Source organism: Chelon labrosus (assembly GCF_963514085.1).
Source record: "Chelon labrosus genome assembly, chromosome: 15".
Lineage (NCBI taxonomy): Eukaryota > Metazoa > Chordata > Actinopteri > Mugiliformes > Mugilidae > Chelon > Chelon labrosus.
Window position 1 is genome coordinate 21,722,122 of NC_140348.1, and position 24,505 is coordinate 21,746,626.

At 42.4% G+C, this 24,505-nt stretch overlaps 3 protein-coding genes across 3 annotated transcripts in view; 1 reads left to right on the forward strand and 2 right to left on the reverse strand.

Moving 5' to 3' along the window:
* cdh23 (cadherin-related 23) overlaps positions 1-24,505 on the forward strand; it is a gene marked incomplete at its 5' end in the record, with an annotated part of 145,779 nt that overhangs the window by 104,785 nt on the left and 16,489 nt on the right. The window contains 14 exons of the mRNA XM_084561196.1: positions 69-214; positions 551-770; positions 1,179-1,331; positions 1,573-1,686; positions 2,289-2,437; positions 6,864-6,924; positions 7,362-7,510; positions 7,755-7,890; positions 8,513-8,901; positions 9,297-9,398; positions 9,788-9,937; positions 10,848-10,976; positions 11,334-11,462; positions 11,617-11,844. Coding sequence (XP_084417322.1) covers positions 69-214; positions 551-770; positions 1,179-1,331; positions 1,573-1,686; positions 2,289-2,437; positions 6,864-6,924; positions 7,362-7,510; positions 7,755-7,890; positions 8,513-8,901; positions 9,297-9,398; positions 9,788-9,937; positions 10,848-10,976; positions 11,334-11,462; positions 11,617-11,844 — 2,255 coding nt within the window. The remainder of the gene's footprint in view (positions 1-68; positions 215-550; positions 771-1,178; positions 1,332-1,572; positions 1,687-2,288; positions 2,438-6,863; positions 6,925-7,361; positions 7,511-7,754; positions 7,891-8,512; positions 8,902-9,296; positions 9,399-9,787; positions 9,938-10,847; positions 10,977-11,333; positions 11,463-11,616; positions 11,845-24,505) is intronic.
* On the reverse strand, positions 3,166-4,121 carry LOC311500836 (uncharacterized protein; the record flags this gene model as incomplete). Its single annotated transcript, XM_084562444.1, has 1 exon — positions 3,166-4,121. Exon 1 carries the CDS (start codon positions 3,691-3,693, stop codon positions 3,166-3,168), a length of 528 nt encoding a protein of 175 aa, XP_084418570.1. The 5' UTR covers positions 3,694-4,121.
* On the reverse strand, positions 12,715-23,740 carry vsir (V-set immunoregulatory receptor). Its single transcript, XM_084562443.1, has 7 exons — positions 23,418-23,740; positions 17,237-17,638; positions 16,946-16,996; positions 16,748-16,858; positions 16,455-16,482; positions 15,969-16,144; positions 12,715-14,432 (listed from the first exon to the last, which is right to left on the reverse strand). Exons 1-7 carry the CDS (start codon positions 23,497-23,499, stop codon positions 14,395-14,397), a joined length of 888 nt encoding a protein of 295 aa, XP_084418569.1. The 5' UTR covers positions 23,500-23,740; the 3' UTR covers positions 12,715-14,394.

Genomic DNA, 24,505 nt, shown 5'->3' on the forward strand with positions numbered 1-24,505 from the left:
CCATGAGAAATTGCTCGTGTGTGTGTGTAAACGTGTGGATTTATATACCCCTCTGGCTCCCTCTTTAGGCGGCACACCTCCGCTGCATGCATCAGCCAGCACCACAGTGTTTGTCAACTTGCTGGATCTCAATGACAACGACCCGACCTTCCTGAATCTGCCGTTTGTGGCTGAAGTGCCAGAGGGGCTGCCTGTTGGATCATCATTTTTTAGGGTAAAAACTTAAGTTGTTGCATAATGTTCATTATACATAAAGATATGCATTTTAAGATTTTAGGGGTACAAACCTTCTGAAAATTTATAGCATGGCATATTTCCTAACCTTTCCAGGGAGCTAGTTATGACACAGTATTATTTAGGGACTGCAATTTATGTCAGATAAGAAAATAATGCACATTAGTCATGCAGTCTGACAAATTGCTTCCTGGCAATGCTGAATAATCATTGCTATCGCTTTAAAATAAAACATTATTAAACACATTTCTGCTTTCACTATCGGCTGCCCTTTACCTTCTTCCTGCATTAACCATCTACATTACTTATTCTCTAGGTCCAGGTGGAGGACCCAGATGAGGATAAGAACGGTTTGATCACGATGGCTTTACAGATGGGCATGCCTCGCCTCGATTTCTATCTGAACACCTCCACCGGCGTTCTCACCTCCACTGCAGTCCTGGATCGTGAGCAGATCGCACAGTACCATTTAAGGATAGTTGCATTCGATGCAGGAAGGTTCCCTCGTACCTCTACTTCAACTCTAACTGTCACAGGTGAGAGGTTTAGGTTTGATATTGCTTTGCTTTCTCTGAAATTTCTTTACATGTGAACATGCCATAATGAAGAGATAAAATCATCATGGCAGAAACTGAATTTTGAGCAAAATGCTGCCACCTGATGGTGGAATGAGAAAACCCCTAAAAGAAGACAAATTGTGTCATTAGTGTGAACATTATACTGTAGAAGAGGAATGGAATAACTGAATAGGAATCTATGGCATTACCTAGATGGATCAGAAAAATCACATCAGACAAAATAGTCATAGAACTGCTCACCTGCACAAGACGAGCAGACGTTTACTAGTAGTTTTTCTACCCTCTGTACCACCCGGCTGCCTTATTTGTCCTCATCTATCTGTGTGTCCTCATGTCTTTCTGTCTGTGTTCGGGTGCGTGCGTCAGTTCTGGATGTAAATGATGAGACGCCCACCTTCAACCCTCGCGTGTACAATGTTTCCCTGAAGGAGAGTGTCCCTAGAGACCACATTGTAGCGCGCCTCAGCTGCTCTGACAACGACGCTGGTCTCAACGCCGAACTTAGCTACTTCATCACAGGTCAGAGGTCACCGTGGGGAGGTGTTTGTTGTGTGTTGTGGGTTACAGTTACGGCAACTATGTGCACCTTCACTACCTTCCATCCAATCCATCTCTGTGTGAGTTTGTGTATGAGGTGAGCCCCTTTTGCATGCTTCTTTTAGGATATACAGTAGCTGTATGTAGGTGAAATCATGTGTTTTTCTTGATACAGTATATTGTGAATTCATTTGGAAATGTGTTTTGTGGTTTACACTTTCAGGTGGTAATCAAGATGGTAAATTCAGCGTGGGCTTCAGAGATGGAATTGTTCGGACCGTGGTTGGTCTGGACAGAGAGACCCAGGCAGCGTACACTCTGGTGGTAGAAGCTATAGGTAAACTCATCTGTATTTGTTATAATAGTGTTATTTCTCACTTGTTTTGTTTGTTATCTTCAAAGCTGCTCCTTTCTACTTGTGTGTGAAAATGTTGGGAAAAAAAATAACTGATGCGTGCACATCTACAGTGATTTCAGACCATTGCTCAACTGCCTTTGTTCCTGTTTGAAAAAAAAAGAAAGAACAAAAACTCTGAGGTTTTCCTGTTTTGGAAACCTTTGAGTCTGAGTAGCTAATCCACCGAAGGTTGCCAGAGACACCAGTAAGAGGAGAATCAGCAGAGATAATGTAAAACTTTGCAAGAAAATGTAATTAAACTATTTCTTTTGATTCACAAGAGGCTGAAAACGGTCCATAGTTAAATTGGTTTCTTTCTTATGTCTAGTATTTTTTTTAGATTCTGTCTTATTTTTTTGAAGATGAATTGATTGTTTACACTATGATGATACTTTTCTTTTATTTATGGCCTTGGCCTTTGGTACAGCTATCAAACAGCTACTCTACTCTGTTTCTGTTGTGCCGGCGTCAGCCGTAAAATTAGCATTAACATGAATGATTTCAACTGATGCGTTTGTGAATGTGTCTGTCTCTGCTCGTAGACAACGGTCCAGCGGGCAGCCGAAGGACAGGCACAGCCACTGTGTTTGTTGAGGTGCAGGATGTTAATGACAACAGACCCATCTTCCTCCAAAACAGCTATGAGACAAGCATACTGGAAAGTGTACCCCAAGGAACAAGCATCCTTCAGGTAGAAAACACACACAAACTGCATTTTCACAAAACTTAAAAGTCATTTATTTATTTTTCAAAAACACACTGAATCAGTTACAGAGTGGTCTCCTTTTTGGCTCAGGTTGCGTTTGTCAGTATTGAGAACCTACCATGTTCTGAGACCTTCATGAAATCCTACAGAAAAATAAAAAATATTAAAAATTCCTAGTGTTTGTCTTAATGCACATGAATTCCTAGATGGATGAGATTTATAGCATCAGGGCAATTAGCAGTGTGGCGTAGAGGAATGATGATTGAAGTGATAATTAAAAACACATTTTAAAGGTATTATATGTATAGACTAATTATATTGTTAAGACAATAGTGTGAATTTCACCAAGAATTCATATTTAGACATGGAAATAAGCCATTGGTGATACAAGTACCTTCCAGTATGATGTTTTGGACTCAAGCCATAGTTGTCACTTATGAATGTAGTGCAGAGCTGTGACGAACTATCCACATCCAACAATTCTACTCTAAGGATGAAATGATCGGGCACAGAGATGTCTTGCAATGGCTTTTTTGATTACACTTTGATAACATCATGTGGCAAACCTCATCCAGCTAGCATTCAAACAAGGTTAAAACAAATACTAAAAATGCACTCTTCACCCAGTCCTGGTATTAGTGCTGTTCCAACCTACCATAAAAAAGAAAGTGAATGTTTTCTGGGAAACTATCAGTCACTCCTTAGCCTGTCCTTCAGATTTCAGTAACGTAGTCAAATAGACAGGGCATAGTGAGGTGGGGCTCCACGCTGGCCTCTGGCTGTGGCGTCTGTCGGTTTGGAGACTGTGACGCTTGTGTGCTCTCGCGCTCATGCGGCCTGCGATGAGGCGGCCGTCTGAAGGAGAGGTTGTACGAACGCCGATACGAGCCCAGCCTCTTCCATACCTTGAGCTGCGGTTCACTGGACAAGCTTCTTCCACGGGTGAAGCTCTCCCCCGGGCCGCAGCTTCCCTCAGAGTCCCCGTCCTGTTGAGATGGCCGGCAGACTGCCAGGAAGGCCGCCAATCCTGCCAGCAGCAACGACAAGCCCAGCACCACCATGATGGTGAATTCTGGATCATGGATGTCTGAGGAATAAGATGGAGGCTGTGGGATGGCGGTGGAGGTGGCGGAGGTTGTCAGGTTTGAGAGAGTCACGTTTTCTGTGTCAGAGGTAAAGGTGATGTTGGAACCTAGGTCGGTGGTGTTCATGTTGACGGCCCTGTGTAGAGAAAGCAACATTAGATAGGAGGCCGATTTCAGGATGATTCAGAGAGTGTGTGTTTGTATTGCTTACTGATGTACACCGATCAGGCATAACATTATGACCACCTTCCTAATATTGTGTAGGTCTGTCTTGTGCCTCCAAAAGAGCTGCGACTCATCAGAGAATGGACATGGGCCTTCTGAGGGTGTCCTGTGGTGTCTGGTAACAGAATGTTGTTAGTGAGGGGCCTTTTAGGGGAGGGGCCTCTGTGGATCATCCCACAGATACTTGATCAGTTTGGGATCTAGTGAATTTGGAGGCCAGGTCAACACCTTGAGCTGTTCTTCATGTTTTTTTAGTTGGTCCTAAAGCGCTTTTGTGGCTGCATCCTGCTGTGAATGGCTGCTGCCATCAAGGAGTGTCATTGCTATGGGGTGGGGGTGCCTGGTCTGGTCTAGGTGGGTGGTACATGTCCAAGTAACATCCACATGAATGCCAGGTCCAAACGTTTCCCAGCAGAACACTGAATTGTCACAAGATGGATGGTTTTAATGTTGTGGCTGATCGGTACGTATGTAACTATGTCGTGAGAGTGTGTGCGTGTTCAGCCCCTGCGTGTGTTTTGCCCCACTAGCCAAGCTTAACCAAACTGAATAGGTTTATTTGGGGCCTTATTTTCATATCCCCTTTTATTAGGATTATACACTTGAGGGTTTACAATACACTCATGCACAGATATGCATAGAAATGCTTGCATGCACACGCAGATGCTGTGAGTGTTTGGCATTTGCGACAATTATGTAGCTATTAAATCAAAGACTACAAAACAGTCAATGCTTGACAGGCTTTCTTCAATGTAAAACAAATTGGGTTTATTAAAATGCCCCTTGTAAAATGCAAGGCACCCACTCTTCTACCCCGGTCGCCAATTATCCCCCCCACTCTCATTCCGTGCACCCCCCCCCCCATCTTCAGCATAGTAACATTTGTAAATGTCATCGTCCTTAATTCAGCGGAGACAAAGCATGGCTTATCGGTTTAAGGGGAACACATTGGGACGTGAAATTATTTTTAAGACCAAATGCCAGGAAAGCTGTGAAAAGGCCAGTGGAGCAGGATGGCTCGTTAGAGAGTCAGTTCATTAGTCAGCGCCTCCAAGCACATACGCCACACTCTCACACACACCCACACACACACTCACACCCACACCACTATTCAAACACAAAGTTTCCTTCTCACCCACACATACTGTCGCCTGCACATATTCGTGATTAGGCACGCTGTTCTTGGCAGCTTGGCTGTAAGGTACTCTCCCTCTCTTTCACCCCACATTGTTACTCCTCCAGATCTGACTGCTCAGCTAGTTTTAAAATGGTAAAAAAAAAAAAAAAAAAAAACTCATTCTTAACTTCTTTACAAGTACACTTTTTCAAACATGTTCACATTTGTAAAGGTTGAACAATTGAGGACTTGCAAGATTTGTTTTATTTCTTGGTAGCATACTTGCAAAGCTTTTTTACTTTTATTGATTCTTGATAGTTCCCTGTTTCTATTGTACTGTCAGAATAGTGGGAAAAGTGAGTGGGGATTACATTTATACTTAGATTTTATAGATGTGTAGCCGCTGTTTGCTCATAACAAAATCCCACTAAACCAAATGCCTGCAGCAAACTCCACTTACTGCCCCAGACAATGTTCAGTTTCTCAAGCACATGTCAAGCAGCTCAAGTGTGGATTTTAGGAGTTTTATTACAAAACTGGACTCCTCACCAGACATGAAATACAAACATATCGCAAGAGACATGACTTAGATTGTTAGCAACAACATCTGAAAGAATTTAATTATGTTTACCTCTGAAATCCTAACCCGTTAACAACAGTTCTTCATCCTGAAGCTTTAGTAATTGGAATAAGCTCCATTAATAATTTATACTCACACACACACACTTTGAAGACTCTTTAAAAACAGCACCTTGCTTAGTTCCAGTAACTGAGGTCAGACTTGTTTCGTGGCTCCACACACTTGTTTTTCCCCCCTTAAACTGCTGCTTTCCCAGAAACGGAGGGGGAAAGACTGGGAAGGAAGAGGGGTACGAGAAGAAAAGGGGGTAAAATGTGGACTACAGCATCACGGTAGTGAAACTTCACTGTTATTCTAACGCCAGGGAGCCAAAGACAAGAGTATGTTTTTCTCAGTCACACACAGGCTTCGTGAAAAATCTCAGTGTTTACACCTCGCATGATTACACTGACAACATCTGGCTCTGTAAAGTAGTCTTGCACTTTATACACCCCCTTTATTGCCTAAGTGGTGCATTCCACTGTGTAATACCCTATTCATCACTCACCAATCTGACCCCCCAGCCTCTTCTCCTCCCGTCCCCCCTCCCCTCTCCTCCTCTTTCTCCTCTCCTCTCCACATCTCTTTATAAAGCTAATGAGACTGAAGTTGGGCCCCTCTTCGCAGAGGGGGAGAGAGAGAGAGAGAGAGAGCAAAGGAGGACACGCAGAGCAAGACAGAGACTGGGAGAGTGTGTGCATCTGTATTTGCTCACACCTGAGCGCACACATACATGTGTCTGAGTGTTTTAGGTGTGTGTGTGTGTGTTTCTGTATGCAATTGAAAATTCACTTTGTAGGCACCTCCACAGATTTTGACACATCCACAGAGGAGCGGCGTGTGACATGAAGTCGGCTTCATCCAGTGCCAGCAGCTGTGTGCCTCTCTGGATTCAGAAGTCAGTCTTATGACATGGCCCATTCACCAGCAGCTCAGCATGCTCCACTATTTATCTGTGTACGCTGTGGAGCCGAGCTGTCGGCGCTGGGTTTGGGTTTTTGGGTGCTTCTGGCTATCTGCCTGCGACAGTGAGAGAGAGTTTCTCACTGCCAAGTTACGATTGGGTTGTTGAGGCAACAAGACACAGTGCACTGGGGATGTGTGGAGAATGGGGAAGTATAGTGATTTGTTGATCCGTTTTTACAAACCATAGAGTGGAAAAAAACTGCATATGAAAAGTGCAAGCTGTCACGTAACTTTACAGGATAAAAAACAAATCCATGTGTCTCATAATCTGCATCGCTGTTTCCCTGCACGTAGCCAGTTGCTTTATATTTACATATTATTGTGCATTTGGTTTGTATAATGTCCTTGTGCAGATATTTTAAGAAAGTACAGACTCGCTGCTTGTGTTTGTTTGCACAGGTTCAAGCCACAGACGCAGACCAGGGAGAGAATGGCCGAGTTCTGTACAGGATCGTCACTGGTAAGAGCTGCCTTCACACGTGGCCGCATGCCCACTAAATGTGCACTGGACTCACCTGAAATCCACCACTGAAAGCTACCTGTGAGGGTGGCTTTGTGATGCAGTTTTTTTCCAAAGGATGGAAATACTTCTCAAGATACTTTTAATAGTTCCGTTTGCTTTGGCTCTTGTCTAGACGTACTCAGTGTGTATGACGCAGATCTAACCAAAGAGTGAAAACACCACAAATAACAGTTTCTGTAAGCAAGTTATTTTGCATTGTCAGCTACTGTAATTATCTCACCAACTTGGCAGATGCCTCTTGTGAAATAAACTAAACCAAAGAGACTAGACTGAATGTTTAGCTAAAATGTGCATTTTAGATGTCTCACGGCCTTCCCCTCAACTCATTGTCTCTGTCTGTATTTGTGCTCATGCTTGTGAATGCATGCTTACAGGGAACAGCAACAATCTGTTCAGCATCAACAGACAGACGGGGCTGGTGACACGAGGCCTCAGGGCGCTGGACAGAGAAACCAGCAGCTCTCATATGTTGGAGGTGGAGGCCTACAACAGTGACGAGGGCAGCATGAGGAGCTCTGTGAGGGTGAGAAAGAGTTTCATCCTAGTGCTTTATAGGTGTGCATGTGAGTGTGAATGGTTGTCTGTCTCTCTGTGTTAGCCCTGTGATAGACTGGTGACCTGTCCAGGGAGTACCCCGCCTCTCGCCCGATGACAGCTGGGATAGGCTCCAGCCCCCCCCCCCCCCCCCCCCCCCCCCCCCGTGACCCTTCACAGGAACAAGGTTACAGATTAATTAATTAATTAATGTTTTACTTTAAAACCTGCAGGTAATCATATATGTTGACGATGCCAATGATGAGGTGCCAGTGTTTACGCAGCAACAGTACAACCGTCTGGGTCTGAGGGAAACAGCTGGAATCGGCACTTCTGTGATTGTGGTGCGTGCTACAGACCCTGACACTGGTGAGTCTGGTCAGCCAAAAGCATGAAGTAAAGAGCCTCAACTTTGATTTCAGTTCTTGCTGTTTTTTGTTTTGTTTTTTTCAATATCATCAAACAGAAAGATGTTCTAATGGTTCATCTAACTATTTGCAGATGCAGCATTTAGACTGTGGCTTTAAACTTTACACTTCTTTTTTTTTCGGAGGCAAATTTGTAGCTTATCAACGCTGACACTAGTGGGTGCTTCTTCAAAGGCTCTTTGTTTTCCTTGTTGTGACACACTGCCATGCACGAAAAAATGCATTCTGTGCAAGTGGCATTTAAATCTCTACTTCTGCTCCAGAGTACAAACTTCCCCTATTCACTTCCCTTGGTGTAAAGTTCTGCCTTGACACATTATGACGCATGCGGTTCTGTGACATACATTTTCCAAAACATCAAAGCTGTCAAGTAACTGAAATCGACATAACGTATCCTAGAGGACCATAAACTGTTATGTTTGGATGTTGTAACCATAGCGTCATTGTTAGAAACTGATGATAATATAATAATTATTATATTATTCTATTTTAACTTAACATAACAACAGTTTTGAATCAACCTGTAAACATTTCATTATCAACCACCCTGTCTTCCTCTTCAGGTGATGGTGGAGCCGTCGCCTACGCCCTTGTATCTGGCTCAGACCGCAAGTTTGAGGTGGATGTGAGCACTGGTCTGGTCACCACTGTGGACTATCTGGACTATGAGACCAAGACCACCTATCTCATGAACGTCTCAGCCACGGACCAGGCTCCGCCATTCCACCGAGGCTTCTGCACAGTCTACGTCACGCTACTTAATGAGCTGGATGAGGCCGTGGCCTTCTTCTCCGCTGGTTACGAGGCTTCGCTCCGCGAGAACATCGCCACCGGGACGGAGGTGATTCAGGTGCAGGCCCAGTCTGCAGACAACTTAAACCAGTTGACATACCGCTTTGACCCTGATACGTCACCAGCAGCTCTGGCCCTTTTCAAGATAGACAGCGTCACGGTGAGTGGAGCCACATTGGATAAAAGGTCACTGAACATACGAGCACAATGTGCATGCCTACTTATTTGCACTGCACCCCACACCCCCACACCCATTCCGTCAGGTATGTTTCACCCGTTAACCACAGTAAGATTCAATAACACCTCTTCCTCTGTGATTGAAGCCTGCACTCTTGTTGCTGCATGACTGTAAGCTGATCAAAGAGCTTGTGCACTTTGAAGTTATTTGATTCCTTTGCTAGATAAGAAATGGGGCCGTCTTTGTTTATAATGACTTGTTAGTTGTTCAGTGTGTCTGTCCTTGCTCTTGCTCTTTCTCTGTCACACTGGGAATCCCCATCTTATATAGTATCTTTATGACAGTCGGGCTATGTGCTGATGTGTGTGATATTTCAGGGCCGCATCACGGTGACGGGCCTGCTGGACAGAGAAAAGGGGGACGTGTACACCTTGACTGTTGTAGCAGATGATGGAGGACCTAAAAAGGACTCCACTGTGGTATGTCGCCTCATTATGTCTTGTGTTCTTTCAGTCCTAACACGTCTAAATAATGTTTGAATTACAGCATACATAACGGCATGTGATGTGTCTGTTTTGTTGTAGAAGACTTAATGGCATTTCTCTTTTATTAATTGCATCTCATTGGAAGTGTAGAAGGTAAGACTTCTTTCAAACTGATCATTATTTTAAATTTGTTTACCTGGACTTATGTCGATAAGATTCTCAGTCATGCAGGTTATGGTATATCCCAAAAACAAACTCATCCAAGTAAAACTGAGGAACCTTTGTTTTTGTTTAGCTTTGTTTTTTGGAAATTATTCATGTTAATGGTAAGTATCACTATGATAACTTGTGTTAGGACCCCCGCTGATCTTACCTCTTCACAGGTGTCCGTCACCATTCTGGATGAGAATGACAACAGTCCAGAGTTTGATATCACATCTGATACTTCAGTGGACGTCCCAGAAAACACACCCATGGGGAAAAAAGTGGCAGTGGTGCTGGGAAGGGACAGAGACTCTGGATTAAACGGACTGGTGAGGATAAAGAAAGATGGAAGGACTCAAAAAACAGTGCTGAACGAGACATTCAGATAAGCTTCATGGTGGCTGTTTGAAATGAGTATGGTTGGATGCCTGCGTTTGTGTTACCAGCGAAGGATAGGAACAGTCTTCTTCTGGAAATGGGTGTGGACAATGCCTGCTCATGTGCTTTTAAGGTTTCAGACACTGAAAAAAATACAGATATGGTGGAATGAACTGTGCTGTACCTCTGGGAAATATGACACATAAATTATCTTATCAAAAATCTCTGGTGTGTCCTGCACCGTTGGCACTGGTTGAACTAGGTTCCAAAGGCACACAGAAGGCTTTTCTTATTTTAGTTCTTTATCTGTTCTGAACATACACACAAATATTTTCAGCGGCGTGTTCGTCTAGAATAAATAAACTGTAGACCAACCGATCAACATTACCACAGTAACATTAGAGGCCACAGAAGCCTCATCACTTTAACAGTATTTAAGAACTTCCCCAAATAAAAACCATCTTCAACACATTTGATTTTCGTCATATTGGACAGAAAATATTCCTCCCTGACAATATTTACATTTCATAGTTTGTACTGCACGAATCAAGAGAGTGATGTTTCCAGGAACTTCAGTTATTTTCTCTCTTTGGTTTGTGCACCTTTTCATGTGACAGGCGTACTATAAATACTACCCACTGCTTCTCTTTTCCAACTACTACTGACGCCCACCGCTACAGTTTGTTGCTATTTCATCTCTCAGTTCTGGTTGCTTCCATTTTCTTTCTTAATCTTTAAATAACTGTGGTTTTCTTCTTTAGCCAAATATAGTGATATCCTTACACATCTGTTATTTCTGCCTCTCTCTGTTTCTCAGACTCATTCTGACTTGTGTTGTTTTGTTTTGTTTTGTTTTCTCAGGTCAATTTCACTCTGGTGGCAGGCAACATGGAGGATGTTTTTCAGATCAAGACAGTGAACAACACCTACGGGGAGGTTTATGTCAATGCTCCTCTGGACAGAGAGTCAGTAGACCGCTACCTACTAAAGGTCAGGCTCCGGTCCAAGTGGAGTTATGACATTTTCACTAGATATCTTCATGGCTATATTTACATTTCACATTCAGATTCTACACTATCAAAAAAACTGATTGCACATTATTACACATAATCAATAATGCGTGCCCATTTTTTCCCCAAGAATTTCCCCATGAGGGATCAACAGAGAAATAATTTTATTCTATTCTTTTCAAACTGCTCTGCTCATATTATTTATGTCAGTAACATAAAGGAATCTGGTAGAATATTACTTTTCTAACAAACCATCCAAGTTTTCTGCACATAATCTTTAGCCATGTGTTTTAATTCAAGGTGAAGCTTACACATCAGCTCTCGTGTATTGTTACAGGTGCGTGCCAGCGACAATGGCTCACCTCCCAGACACACAGACCACTCGCTTACCATCAACATCCTGGACGTCAATGATAATGCACCTGTTATTGAAAGCCCGAGGGGCTACAACGTCAGCATAAGTGAGGTGGGGCTTCGTTGGCACACATGATCATGTTACATGGTTTGCCCTTGAATTCGCATGTTTGCATGTATCTAGATCTTAGACGGAAGTTGAATACGTTTTTATGACTGTTCTGTTTTTTTTTTTGTTTTCATTCTATATACTCTGTATTTTGCAGAATGTGGGAGGAGGTACGTCTGTTCTCCGTGTAATAGCTACAGACCGGGATATCGGCCCCAATGCAATGCTGTTTTACTACATCACTGCGGGAAACCAGGACCTGACCTTCCGCATGGACCGAGTAACTGGGGAGATGGTGACACGGCCAGCCCCGCCTGACCGAGAGCGGCAACAAGAGTACCGGCTCATTGTCACAGTGGAAGATGATGGCACCCCGCCTCTGTCGGTAAGATAAAAGGAGTTAAGTAAATAAACTACGCATGTGCTGCAGATATCCAACGTTTTTTCTTAGTCTCCTGTCAAATATCTGAGGGGATTTGTTGTGCAATAAAGAGTCATCATCCTTCATGTAAACATGCTGACATGAACTCAGAAGTGACAGATCATTTGTAGACGGATGTGATTTGGTATCGCATCCTATATAGAGCCCTCTCTTGGGCAATCATTGTACTACAAAGAATCACACCAAAGAGATGTCTTCATTCTGGGAAACTTGGACATCACTTTACTTCCTCTTCATCTCTTTATGAACCAAGGCACAGCACAGATATGAAACACAGTAAAACGGACATGTTTCATATTTCCCATACAGTGAATTGAATACAGTAGTTTGTTGATATTCTGTACAGTATAAGCCAGCTCTGAAGAGACAGGAAACACCTTAATTTGTCAACAGGAAAACCACGAGTCATTTCGAAAAAGAGGAAGATGAATGCTTTTCCTGTTTAGCTATGTCTAACTTTTAAAGTGGTCATGTGCATAGAGAGGAGTGTGCCATATACTGTACTGTGTAAACATGGCTAGATGATTTAAATAAAGAATTTAAATCTGTAGAAAAAGCACTGGAGAAGGGACAGTGGTCATCTCCAGATAATACCTCCTCCCATCTAACTCTCTGTCTCTTCTCATAAACCGAGCTTGTTTCATCATTTTCTTTCGTCAATGCCATCCTCTCTCTGGTGTGCACCAGAGGCACACAAGTGGAACAACCTTGTTCTAACTATGATGGCCCCCTAGATAGAAAGTGCAGGATGTCCTTGTATGGTAATAGTTTTGGAGACCTGCCATTTGAAAGGAACAATGATTTCACAGGATCTAAGGTTTAAGAGCTCCTCTTTATTTTACAAGCTACTCACGAGGCAATGTAAATGCTTATACAAAACAAACATCCTTTCACAACCTCCACACTGTGTCAAATACAAGCTTCTGAAAATGGTGACAGCTTGTCTACACACACGCACGCACACGTTTCAACCAGACAAACGCAATCATACATTTGAAAAGGCGCTCGCTCACACATACACACAAGCGGACACCACTTGAAAACACAAATACTCAAGAAAAAAACACAATACATATATACATAATACTTTGCCCCCTACACCTGCTACATGTTATTTTAGAGATGATTTCCGCTAAGCACCAGCTGTATGCTTTTACATCAAAAGAAAAAAAAAAACACAGTGGTTTTGCAAAAAGTCACACACAAGTACTTGCAAAACTGCAGCCAGCCTTGATACAAGTGGGCTTGGGTTATTGTTTAAAAAATGCCCTCGTTTAGACGTCTGCTGACTCATTTCACTTTCTATTATCATCATAATCACCATTGCACACACACATATAGAAATCAAAATGAATGTTCTCTACCACATTAAAAAAAAAACACCAAACATTGTGATGGCAGTGATTAAACAATTGGAAGTATTTCTTGGTGTCTTTATATTCTTTCAAGCTACATTCAAAAGATAAACAATAATATTTTTTTTTATTCATTTACTCTGTACAATCAACATAACAGCAATAGAAAATAATTCTGAATCATTTTCAGCATTTTGTGACTATACCGAAGGCCACTGTGAAGTGCTGCGTTTCTGAGGACAAGGAGGAAGTAGTATTTGAAGCTACAGAGCTGACAGAAACTGAGGTAGCAAAGAGGGAAGAGAAAAGGTGCCGACGCCAAAGTATAAATGTTACAGTGCGCATAATGCCATGGAAACAAATTGCTGTCGACCCGTGCAATTATATTGAGACTCCGCTGATAGTTGAGGCTCCTTTGGTTAATTACAATGAGAAGAATAAGCGGACATTAGATCTCTTTTGCACATGTGGTTCCACTGTATTGTTTCTTTTTTATTTTGATCTAGGGATGTAGCGGCATAATGGAATATCCTTCCCTTATGTGCTGATGTGTTTACAGTGGTTACCAAACAATATTGATCATTTTACGTGGCGGATTGTTTTCCTTTTTTTTTGCACAGTCAACAAATCTACATGGGAACTGACATATTATATCACGTAACAGCAATTGTGATAGACATATAGAAAAGTGAAGTTCAGTAGGATTTGAATAACAATGCAAACCAGCCTAAGTTAACGCACCAAAATGATTCGTAATGAGCCGTATGTCACTTTTAACATGCCACCCTTGAAAATATCAGGACGTCCATCTTCATAAACAGTGAGCCTCACCAGACCAGATTCCACAACCTGGCCCTCCGGATCATCTAACACAAACCCAGCCCCCTACCACAACAAAAGCTTGATTTTGGCTTCTGGCAGTTGCAGCAGATGGAAATAGTTTTTGAATCAAAAATGCCGTCGCTTTCCCTCCTGCGGTCCAGACAATATACAGATGACAATCCCTGCAGAGGTTATTGTGAAACAGTTCACTAAGGTACAACATCACTGGAGGCGGAGAGAAGAGGGAGAGAGAGAGAGAGTTGCAGGACTGTTTCCAGATGAGCACTAAGAGCGATTGATGTGGTTTCACTCCCCTTTAAACCTGCATGAAGTCTGGAGACTCAGGGATGGTGTCTGGAACAGAGAAGAGTGTCTGTTAGTGAGAGCACTGAAAGCTGTAGGAGGCAGCTACCTGCACAAACGCATTTTATTACTTTGTGCTGACATGTGGAAAATTAGATACGAGGACGTTGGCACATTCACAATTGCACTTCCTGCCCAAAATGTGACAGGTGTCAAATCTCAAATGACAGCATTTCTTTATCCAAACCTCCAACCCTGTCGAAACGAAAAGTACAAGTGACGACCGATAAGATTTCACAGAAAATGATGAGTTAAACTGTATTTCGAAACCTCGACAACCAAAAAATACAGAACAAAAGCCATGCAGTCTAGATTGCGACACGTTAACCTTAATGAGGAAGTATTGTCGGTTAAATTCCGCTAAGCTGAACATCAGTGTGCTAGAAAATATGAAGAAGAAAGCTGAAGTGTGCCTTTTATCCATGTAACACAAAACCCTAGACAAGAAACCGAGCTGCGTGTGTCTGAATAACATCTGTGTACCACTGTAGGAAATGAGCTCTGGCACGGAAAATCCACCATAACAAATGTGATATATATATTTTTTTTCCCCTACAATTTCCCATGATTTTATCAATATTTCTGACTCTTGATCTGTAAGTGAAAAACACATGACTCAGTGGATGTTTTCCTATTACTTCTAGTTGAACATGTAGGCCAAGACGGGAGCCCCTCAGTTAGGATGACCCAGTTTTACCTGTTCATGTTTGTCATGAAGATGAGCTATGTTTCGTAGACTTGTCCATATGTCTTATAAAGAACATATCTGATGGTGCAGGCAGTAGTTTCCTTCTTATCTACCTCCAATCTACCTCAGTATGCCTGGAATGTCTACACAGGTGCCTCAAGAATCACTAGAAAAACTCTCAGCATTGAGACCCTTAGCCGTAACTAATGTTTCCGTATTATTTCCAGTCGGGTCATAGACAGAGGCCAAAGAGGCGATTAGTGTTAAATGAGAGCACTGATGGGCAAATGATGACTTGCCAGGGAGACGAGCAAAGAATTCAGAAGATGACACCATAGTGAGGTAGTTCTCAGTTGTGTGTGTGTGTGTGTGGAGGGGAAAGAATTAAACTCAATACACAATATTTTTCTTTCTCCTAGTCTAGGCAGACTCAGCCCAGCTGCTTAGAGTGTGAGTGTGCTGTTTTGCACATCAACAAATGCAGGATGTTTCGACAGAAGCATGAAAAAGCCAAGACTGATTGCATCAGTATTTTCCCATACCGGGTGTACCTTTTGACATAGAGACTTTTTCAGTTATATTAGATTAGTATAATAGAGTCTTAAGCCACTACTTTTGTATGAAGTGTGAATGAGGTAAATGTATATGATCAGAATATAGCTACTGACCTACTAATGAACCTTGTGCACACTCAGTAAACAGTTCCTCTAAGAATAGGATAACTAACTGCTTAATACTATGTCATCAAGTGGAAAGTCCATTCTGTCATGTTCTCTGTCTTGGCCTGACTGTAGTGTGCATGGCATGTAGTTGTACTTGTTTTTTGGGGGGTGCCTTACCTTCTGCTGGGAAGAATACGTCGCCATGGGCAGGAGGAGACAGTGGTGTTCCTGGCTCAGACAACAGGTGGCGACCTGTCTCAGAGCTCTGCCTGGCCATGATCTGAGAGACGGTGCGGGTCGTTGTCTGAGGTGATTCCCCGAGAAAAACTGGGTTCTCATGGCCCAGAGCCTCACTGAACACACAGATACAGACAAGAAAGAGAAACATCCTGATGAGTATAAAAAAATACAGTATGACTCAATGTGTTGTTTCAAAACTCAGCTATTGCTCAAGACATTAAGAAATTTTGTAGTATCATCGTATCCTGGGTGAGTCCCATACGTAATCATTTTTTAAAATATAAATCATAGTTCTAATTTATTCTAGCTGAAGACTTATCTATTGCTTAAGCAATGTTATGTGCTTTACACAGCAGCATTATACTAAAGAGCAGCTGTGTTTTGAAGCTGATCAACTTGCTGACAGACTGTGGGAAAACTTACCTGTCCATTCTCACCAGCTCTTGTGCACCTGGGACAGAGGAAACGGGAAATGGGCTATTGTGAGTGAATTGAAAACGGAGCGGAACACTACACATAGAGTGTGAATGTGCTTCCTACTGTATGAACTACAGTTAATCCAACACACTGACAGGAAACATGTATCCGACCAAACACTATGGGAATCCTGGTGTGAGAGAGTTATATTTGACCCATACTATGGATATGGAAAATAGTGTGTTTGCTTGTGTGTGTGTGTATATATGTGTGTGTTTGTGCATGTCGGTAATACATACGTTTGTTTGACTGGGCACTCTGCCTCTGTTTGTACACAAGCACCAGAATAAGAGGCAGAGAGAGCAGAGCCAAGATGCAGGCTGTTAGGGCCAAGGCCACTGGCACAGAGCCTGCAACAGAGAGAGACCGTGAGTTAAACAAGCAGAATAACTGGCAAGTCATCCAGTGGATATGAAGGCTCGAATGAGGTTTCATACCTGCAGGTGGACTGGGATCCCAGACAGTGCAATTGGGAGATCCGCTTCTTCCTGGAAAGAGAATGAACACATTGCTTCTGACATATATATATATCAGCAGTGGTTAAATGCTCTGTTCACCGCAGCTTTTATGCAAGTTGCACACCACAATGAGCACATCTTTACCACATAGCTCAAGGGAAACTAGCATCCCTGTCCTACTTAGTACCTTGCAAAGACTCTATGATTGACTGAACATAACTTCATAACAGGTTATCAAACACAGTGCACATTAAATTTAAATGTCCTTACGTGGTGTGACATGGAGAATAATGTGGCTGTGGGCCTTCTGCATGATGGAACCATGGTTTTGGTCCTTCTTGACGTCTAGGAATAGACAGCAGTAGCGACCCTGGTCCGCGTGGGTTATATCTTTCAGAAGCACAAAAAAGTCATGCTCCGAATGTCCAAAACTCAGTCCTTCTGGCAAGTGGTGGGTATTATGGTTCATGGAAAGGTTGCGTGGGCCCTTCCCTGGTGTACAGTGCTGGTCACTGTGGGACGTGAAAAGCCATCTGTGCTTCAGCTCATCATTTTGGTACATGGCAGCACCTTTCTGAGTACACACCAGCTGCGCTGTTGCACCCTCGGGACAGGTGTAGAACATGTGTGGCACAGAAGCAGTTAGGGTGGAGTGGGACTCCTCCACTTTGGCTAGAGAGAGAAGAAAAATATAGAAACATGTAAATGACATATATAGTATAATATCCAATAAAGAGAATCCTTCCTCCAGGGTTATATATCACCACAGACATGCTCTACAATCAAAGACTATATTTGAATAGTACCATTTATGTAAAGTTTGGCTTTGGGCTGTGGCTGGGGTTAATGTGTGCCAGTGCTAGTGAAAGAGGCAGGACTTGTGTGCAGTGGAAATTATTAGAAGTGCATGAAAAGCTCAACCCAAATTCCCCATTTTTATATATCACAGATGACAAAGGAAACCCAGTGGAAAGAAGACAGTGGAGATTGTTCATATTCAAAAACTGCACAAAACACTTGGTATACAGCAAGCAGAGCAAAAACACCTACATCATCATATTAATAGTAATTTAGTTGAATTTGAATAGTTGAATTGTGATACATAACCTTTTTCTCTAATGCAGGTGCATCATCATAAACATCCTTTGCATAAATCCAGGCTTCTTTCAGTTGTTGCTTCACAAAGTACTTGATAAATAAACTTTCATTCAAATTACTTTAGAGCTAAAGCAGAGTAAAGTCCCTGCCTTGTACCATGGTTCACAGCGCAAATAACCACTTCTCTAAATGTAATTATAGCAACTACTAATCTCAGTGTAGATTTAAAGCCAAAGTCCAACAGTTCCTGTGTCCTGTTTCTGCATGCCTCATAGTCTTTTTGGTTCATTTGGGTCAGCACAGTTTGTTTCCTGCTCTGTACATTCGAAATGTGGTTAGACCAAATACATAGTGTGCTGGCTAAAATAAATACACAAACCTCTTGTGGGAGTTGCCTGTTCCTTTCAGACAGCTACAGAAATATATTCAGGAACACCTCTTTTTTTCCAATAAACTAGGGAAAGAGTGGAAGTCTGACTTGTCTGTCTGCAACTCTTGTTTCAGTATGTTATAATAACCGGCCATTGCAGTGAAATCGCCCTTTGGTCCTTAGGACACGTTCCTGATTGTACTTCTTTCAGTGAACAATCAGGAAACCAACAAGACAACTGTGAGACAACCTTTACATATTGCATAAACTGTTCTCCTTCTCTCACTCTCACATTCTACCTTTAACCACATCCTGTTCTAACTTCTTGAGTGCAGAAGTGGAACGTGCGAATAGATAAAGTCTTTAATGTGTGCTTTGAATTATTGTTTCGTTGCAATAATGCAACAAAGTAAACATGAAAAGCAATGCACACACACAACAAAACATATAAGATGCACCCACACAATGAAAGCTTCCAGAGTAGCAAGCATGTAAAACAACAGAACAACTCTGTCACTCTGTGACTGCATAAATAGATCTCTGCCAGCCATTGTGTGCAACTGTGGTTTATCTAAGAAACTTGCAAAGGGGACAGACAGGCTGCATGTGAGTGTGTGTGCACATATGTGTAGGTGTGGAGTGCATTAACACATGCTTGCAAATATGCTCTTTTGAAGTTGCTTGGTTTGAAGCTTAAACAGTGGTTGTGCAAGTGCGTATGACGGGACAGTGAGGGTGAGGGGTGGTCAGTGCCAGAATTTGAGGAGTGGACTTCCTTCCTGAGTTGTCCCGGCACGCGAACACTCCTCCCATTCCTCCTACTGTCTGGCTCCTTGCTACTTAGAGCTAAATTTGAAGAGCTACAGCTGCTGCTGTTGCTACTGTTGCTGCGTGACTCTTTATGGGCTGCAAATCCCAAGCAGATGCACCTCTACACACAGCAGCATTAATGACACTGGGGTTGATTTTCCATTAATTAGTTTCTCATTAATCAGCAGATTAATGCCTTGATTAATCAACTGCTCATTCGGAACATAAAATCAACCCCAAAGTATTTGTTAAACTGTAATATAAGAGCTTGGAACTATCAAATGTTGGTATTTCGGCTGGAACAATAACTTCAACTATTACTTCATCATTAATATAGTTGGTGATTTATTTCTTTTAGTTTATTAATCAGTTTATAAAGAAGTTGTTGCAGCTCTAGATGTCATTGCAGGAGTTTTCATCTGCAGTCCAAAGAAAAACAAATGTAGTAAGATCATGGTTTGGACTGCATTATGTTTGAAAAGTTAAGTATTGACAATCCCTGCAGCAGCCTTTCATGATTAAGGTGAATTTAACCCAACTAATATTTTCCTGAGGGGGCAGATGTACCATGCGAGAGAGCCTCTTATGCCAGATAGAACATAAACGAGGAAGCACATCAATAGTTTAAGTCTAAATGTCAGCCCCAGCCCTAACTGGCTGGTTTAGACTCGGAAATACAGTAGCTAAACACCCAACGACCTTTGCTCTTTGATTAGCTGTGCATGTTTGCGTTTGCAGTATATGTGCATCCTGTGTATGTGTGTGTGTGTGTGTGAGGCCGCTGTGAGCAAGGAAAAGCAATAGGAAGACCAGGGTGGGTGATTAAAGTGAAACTGTTATCCCCTGGCTGTTCCTGCCTACGTGGTGAGACAATAGTAGGGAAGCCCTTCTCCTCTCCTGTTTCACACACACCCTGCCTTCCTCCCTGACCTTCTTTTTTAACAGCCCAGCCGGCTTTCTCTTGCCCTATTTACACGTTTTTAGGTAAAGAAAAGAAAGGGGGATATCATTTCTTTGTAATATATGCTTCCAGTTTGGAGATAATGGAGCCAAAAGTGCATTACTTGTTATTCTGCCAGCTGTAAAACTCTACTATACACAATAGATACATTCCAGATATATTTTATCAACAAGACCAGACTTTACACTGGGGGGTGCTTGAAGGAAATGAATATCACCGTATTTGGTGAAAAGAGGGTGGTGGTTTCCACACTGTCAGTACTATCTGAGTTGTTTTGATGTGGTTATAAGCTAGCTAAAAAAAAAACAGCAAGCTTTGCCCGGTGTCTGGAACAGACAGGATTTCTTTCACTGGCATACACCAGACATCTGTGTCTTGGCTCAATTATAGATCTACGTTTCCTCCTCTCATCTCTGTTCACAGGATCCTGATAGCCCCCCGAGGGCCCAGAAACAAGCCTTCTTTTGTTTTAAGCCTGGCTGCCACCTGTTTAGGACTCGTTGGCACTGACAGCTTTCTTTCATTCAGACATATGTGAATTAATTACAACTGTATCATTTTCTGCTAAAATAACACACTTTTAACCACACTTCTTCCAGAATATACAGTGATACCACCTGAACACACCCTACTGGTACAGCTGGTATTCTTTGATATGCATATATTCCCTATCTGTGTACAAGCACTGCTTCCTGACGCATGCCTCAAGCTCCACCCTTTTTAAACCTACTGTGATGCTAATGATCATAATGTTTAAAGGTTGCTCATGGCACAAGCAGCAGCAGATCATTCTCCCTTCACACTTAAACCCAATGCAAGAGTTTCAGTTGAAGTTTCTGGCACACACATATCTTTCAGTAACAGGAAGTGTTTAAATGTGTTACTCAGATACTACCTACTCATAAAAGGAAGTGGTTAAGGGTCATCGACTTAGGTCACACTGCACGCGCATCGTTTGACATTTAGCTAAGGCAATATGCTTTGTCTTTTGGTATATATGTAATAAACCAGTTGATCATGACCACTTTGTGTGTTAACTTTGCACTTCAGCAATTTGATAAATTGTTTGTCAGCGTTTGAGCAGTGATACCTTCGTAATCATAATTACATAATCTCTTCTTCCTTTTACAAAAGCAGCAGTGTAGCTGAAATGTCATTTTGAAAGTGTAAATGGGGCATTTTGTACTTTTGAAACAGTGAAAGTACAATTACTACATCACTTAAACGAACAGACTCAATTATAGTTCCGCTAGTTTGTGTTTTTTCCCTCTTTTGGGCCCTTCCTGCTTTCAAGCGCTTTACCAGAAATAATTATGCTGGTATATAAATATCTTCCTTATTTTTACAACCATTGCACTTTAGGTTTGATTGTTTGTTGCCGTAACTAATAGCAGAGCCATGGCTCTGTTGGGAGTGGTCAATGCTACATCCTTGGCCCTTTCAGAAAATCACCGGTGTGGGAGACATTTACCAGCAGCATGAGGGCCAGTCATGTCTGTGTTTTTTTTTTCATACACTTTGCATGTTAAGCACAATATCGGCTGCAAATGTACAGACATTTAAAAACCTGACACTCAGAAAAATCACAGAAGATGGAGGGAGCGCCCCCTCCTCGGCTGTCTTCTTATTACTAATGCCGTGTGTGCCCACACAACTGTTGCACATCATTTACTGTCTGCCTCTCCCTGATCAGGCTTGTTCTGACCAAGGAAAACTGTGATGCTTGATAAAGATTTACCCATTTAAGCCGAGAGATCAATGCATGTCCTGTCTCAGCAGGAGGAGAAGGCAGAGAAGGCAAAGAAGGAGCGAGAGGTCACTTCCTGTGCAGTTCACTGACCATTTTGACTGTGCCATTGTCCTCAACAGGGAGCTGAATGCTCGTCTAAACTGAGAGGAAAAGAGGCACCGATCACTGTTGTTTCTCTCCAATCATATTTTTGTGGAGTAGAAGCCCATTACTGGCTTCAGGACAAACAGCTGTTTTTATCATAGACTCAGGAAGGTGGAAACTTCACAGCAAGGAGGATGTCAGGGCTTAAAGGAAGCTGAACTGTAGTGTCACTCTTCAACATTTCAGGTCTTTTAAAGGAGCTCTCACTTCCTCAAACCATATTATTTAAGAACACTGTGCATTAAATCAGGAATATAAACCTTACCCTTAAGTTTGCTTTTTGGAATCCATAATATGTACTTGTATATATATATATTTTTCAGAATTAATTAATCTAAAGTTTAAGTAAACCATCACAACTACCTTTGACAGACTTTTCGGGTGAGCTTATGTAAACAGTCCAAATCCTAGAGCCTTAAACTGATAACCTCTGTAGGTTTTCAGCAGCGATTGAAGTGACTCACCCTGTGCTCTGAACTCAACAGCTGCGTCTCCTCACTCCTCCAGCGTCACTGCCCTAAACTTCAGGCAATGCCAAAATAAAGATTCCCCGCATTTCATTCCAGGAAAGCTCGGTGGATTGCTATCACATAACAGGAGTGATTAAGTGGAGAAATTAAACGTCTCCGCCTTCAAGCCCCGTTTACTTTGGCGCACACTGCTTAGGAATTACAAACATTTTTCCTGTTGCTGTTTTAGTTGTTTTCCCACATTTCTGGGCTCGCCCGTCTAAAATCGCCAGCGGCCCCTCGCTCGCTTGTTTGCGGCTGAGTTTAAGGTGGATTTACACTTCACTGAATCCCATGGGAGGGGCTTTAAAACAGCTTCGCACCAGATGTTCTGTTTCAAAAACAACAACAGCAACAAACGAGAGCCGTGAAGTTTTAAAGATGCTCGGCCAGACATTTTTTTTTTACAGACGCATGTGTGTTGTCATTAAAATGCCCGGGACACACTGCAGCTGTTGGTAGGCTACAACTAAAACTGGAGGAATACAAAAGACGCGCAAACGTTATTAGGGGATATACCGGGACTGTCACAGCGCACTGTTACACCACTAAGACACATAGAGTTCCTATTGGAGCGCAGATATATTGAAACTTATCGCGCATTTCTTTGCGTGTTTTTGAGTTCACCCGTACAAACACTGTCTCTGTGTCTGTCATTCGTTGTGTTTATAAAACAGTTTCCCACCAGTGAGTCAGACAAAGTGACTGTCACCACAGGCAAGTTCACACACGCCCGTCGGATGAGCCAGTTAAGCCAGTCTAAAGTTTAAGTTTAAGTTTAAAAAAAAAAGATGTGTTTTCCTTCTTACCTGCGGCTATCAGAAGAGAGACAACCCAAAACATGGACATCCTTTCCAGAACTGATGTCCGAGAGGGTAATCCCCACTCCATGGTTGACTGGATGCAAGAGGAGGAAAGAAAAAAGAAAAAACAAAGTAGCAGGACAGAGTTTGACTGAAGCTGTTATCAACTATCTGTACGAGTAGCCTTTGGTGAAGTTTTTTCCCATTCACTCTTGAACTAGAGTCAAGTTCTCTCGGGTTAGCAGCAAAAACTCCAAAAAGGTCTAGGCAGTCCCTTGTTGATTTGTCTCCTACTTGACTCAAGGCTTGTGAGCTTTAAAGCGCAAAAGAAACGTGATACACGGAGTTAAAAACGCCTCCCCCCTACTCTCTCTCTCTCTCTCTCTCTCTCTCTCCCTCTCTCTCTCTCTCCCCCTCTCTCTCTCCCTCCCTCCCTCTCTGAGAGTGTGTGTGTGTCTTTGTGGGCGTGTGGTGTGTGTGCCCCACCCCCGAATAAAGCAACGATGAACAGGTATCTATCACCAGCAAACAGAAATAGCATGGCATGTTTTCCCCACATCTATAAATAGACAGACATACAATGAATTAGAAACTTGAACGTTGGCTGATATGATATGAAGGAGAGGGATTTTTATAAAGAATAAGTGGTGGGTCAGTCCCTAGCTGGGGCAGAATTCTTATATTTCTCATAATGCAAATTTGCAATGCTGGTAGACCTCCCTGAGATGACTCTGATGACTTGGAAGGGGCATTTTGTCAGACTTGACTAATCCATAGTAGTTAGACGGTTTTTCACCAACTTCAGTTATTAGTATTAGTAGTAATAGTTGGTAGCTACTTTAAACCTGATACTGCATGCAAATATGTATTTGTACCTTAAACATATTTACTGTGAAATAGTTTCTCTTGTCTGTACTCGTTCTATTTTTTGTACTTTGCACATTGTTCCCTGCTGCTGTAACACTTCATTTCCCAGTGGAAATACATAGTCTTATCTTATCTTGTCTTAGCTTATTACTAGCAGCGGGTGGAGAATGGGGCAGGTCAAACAGGTGGAGTGGGAAATGACTCCGCATCTACTCCACCCAAGAGAT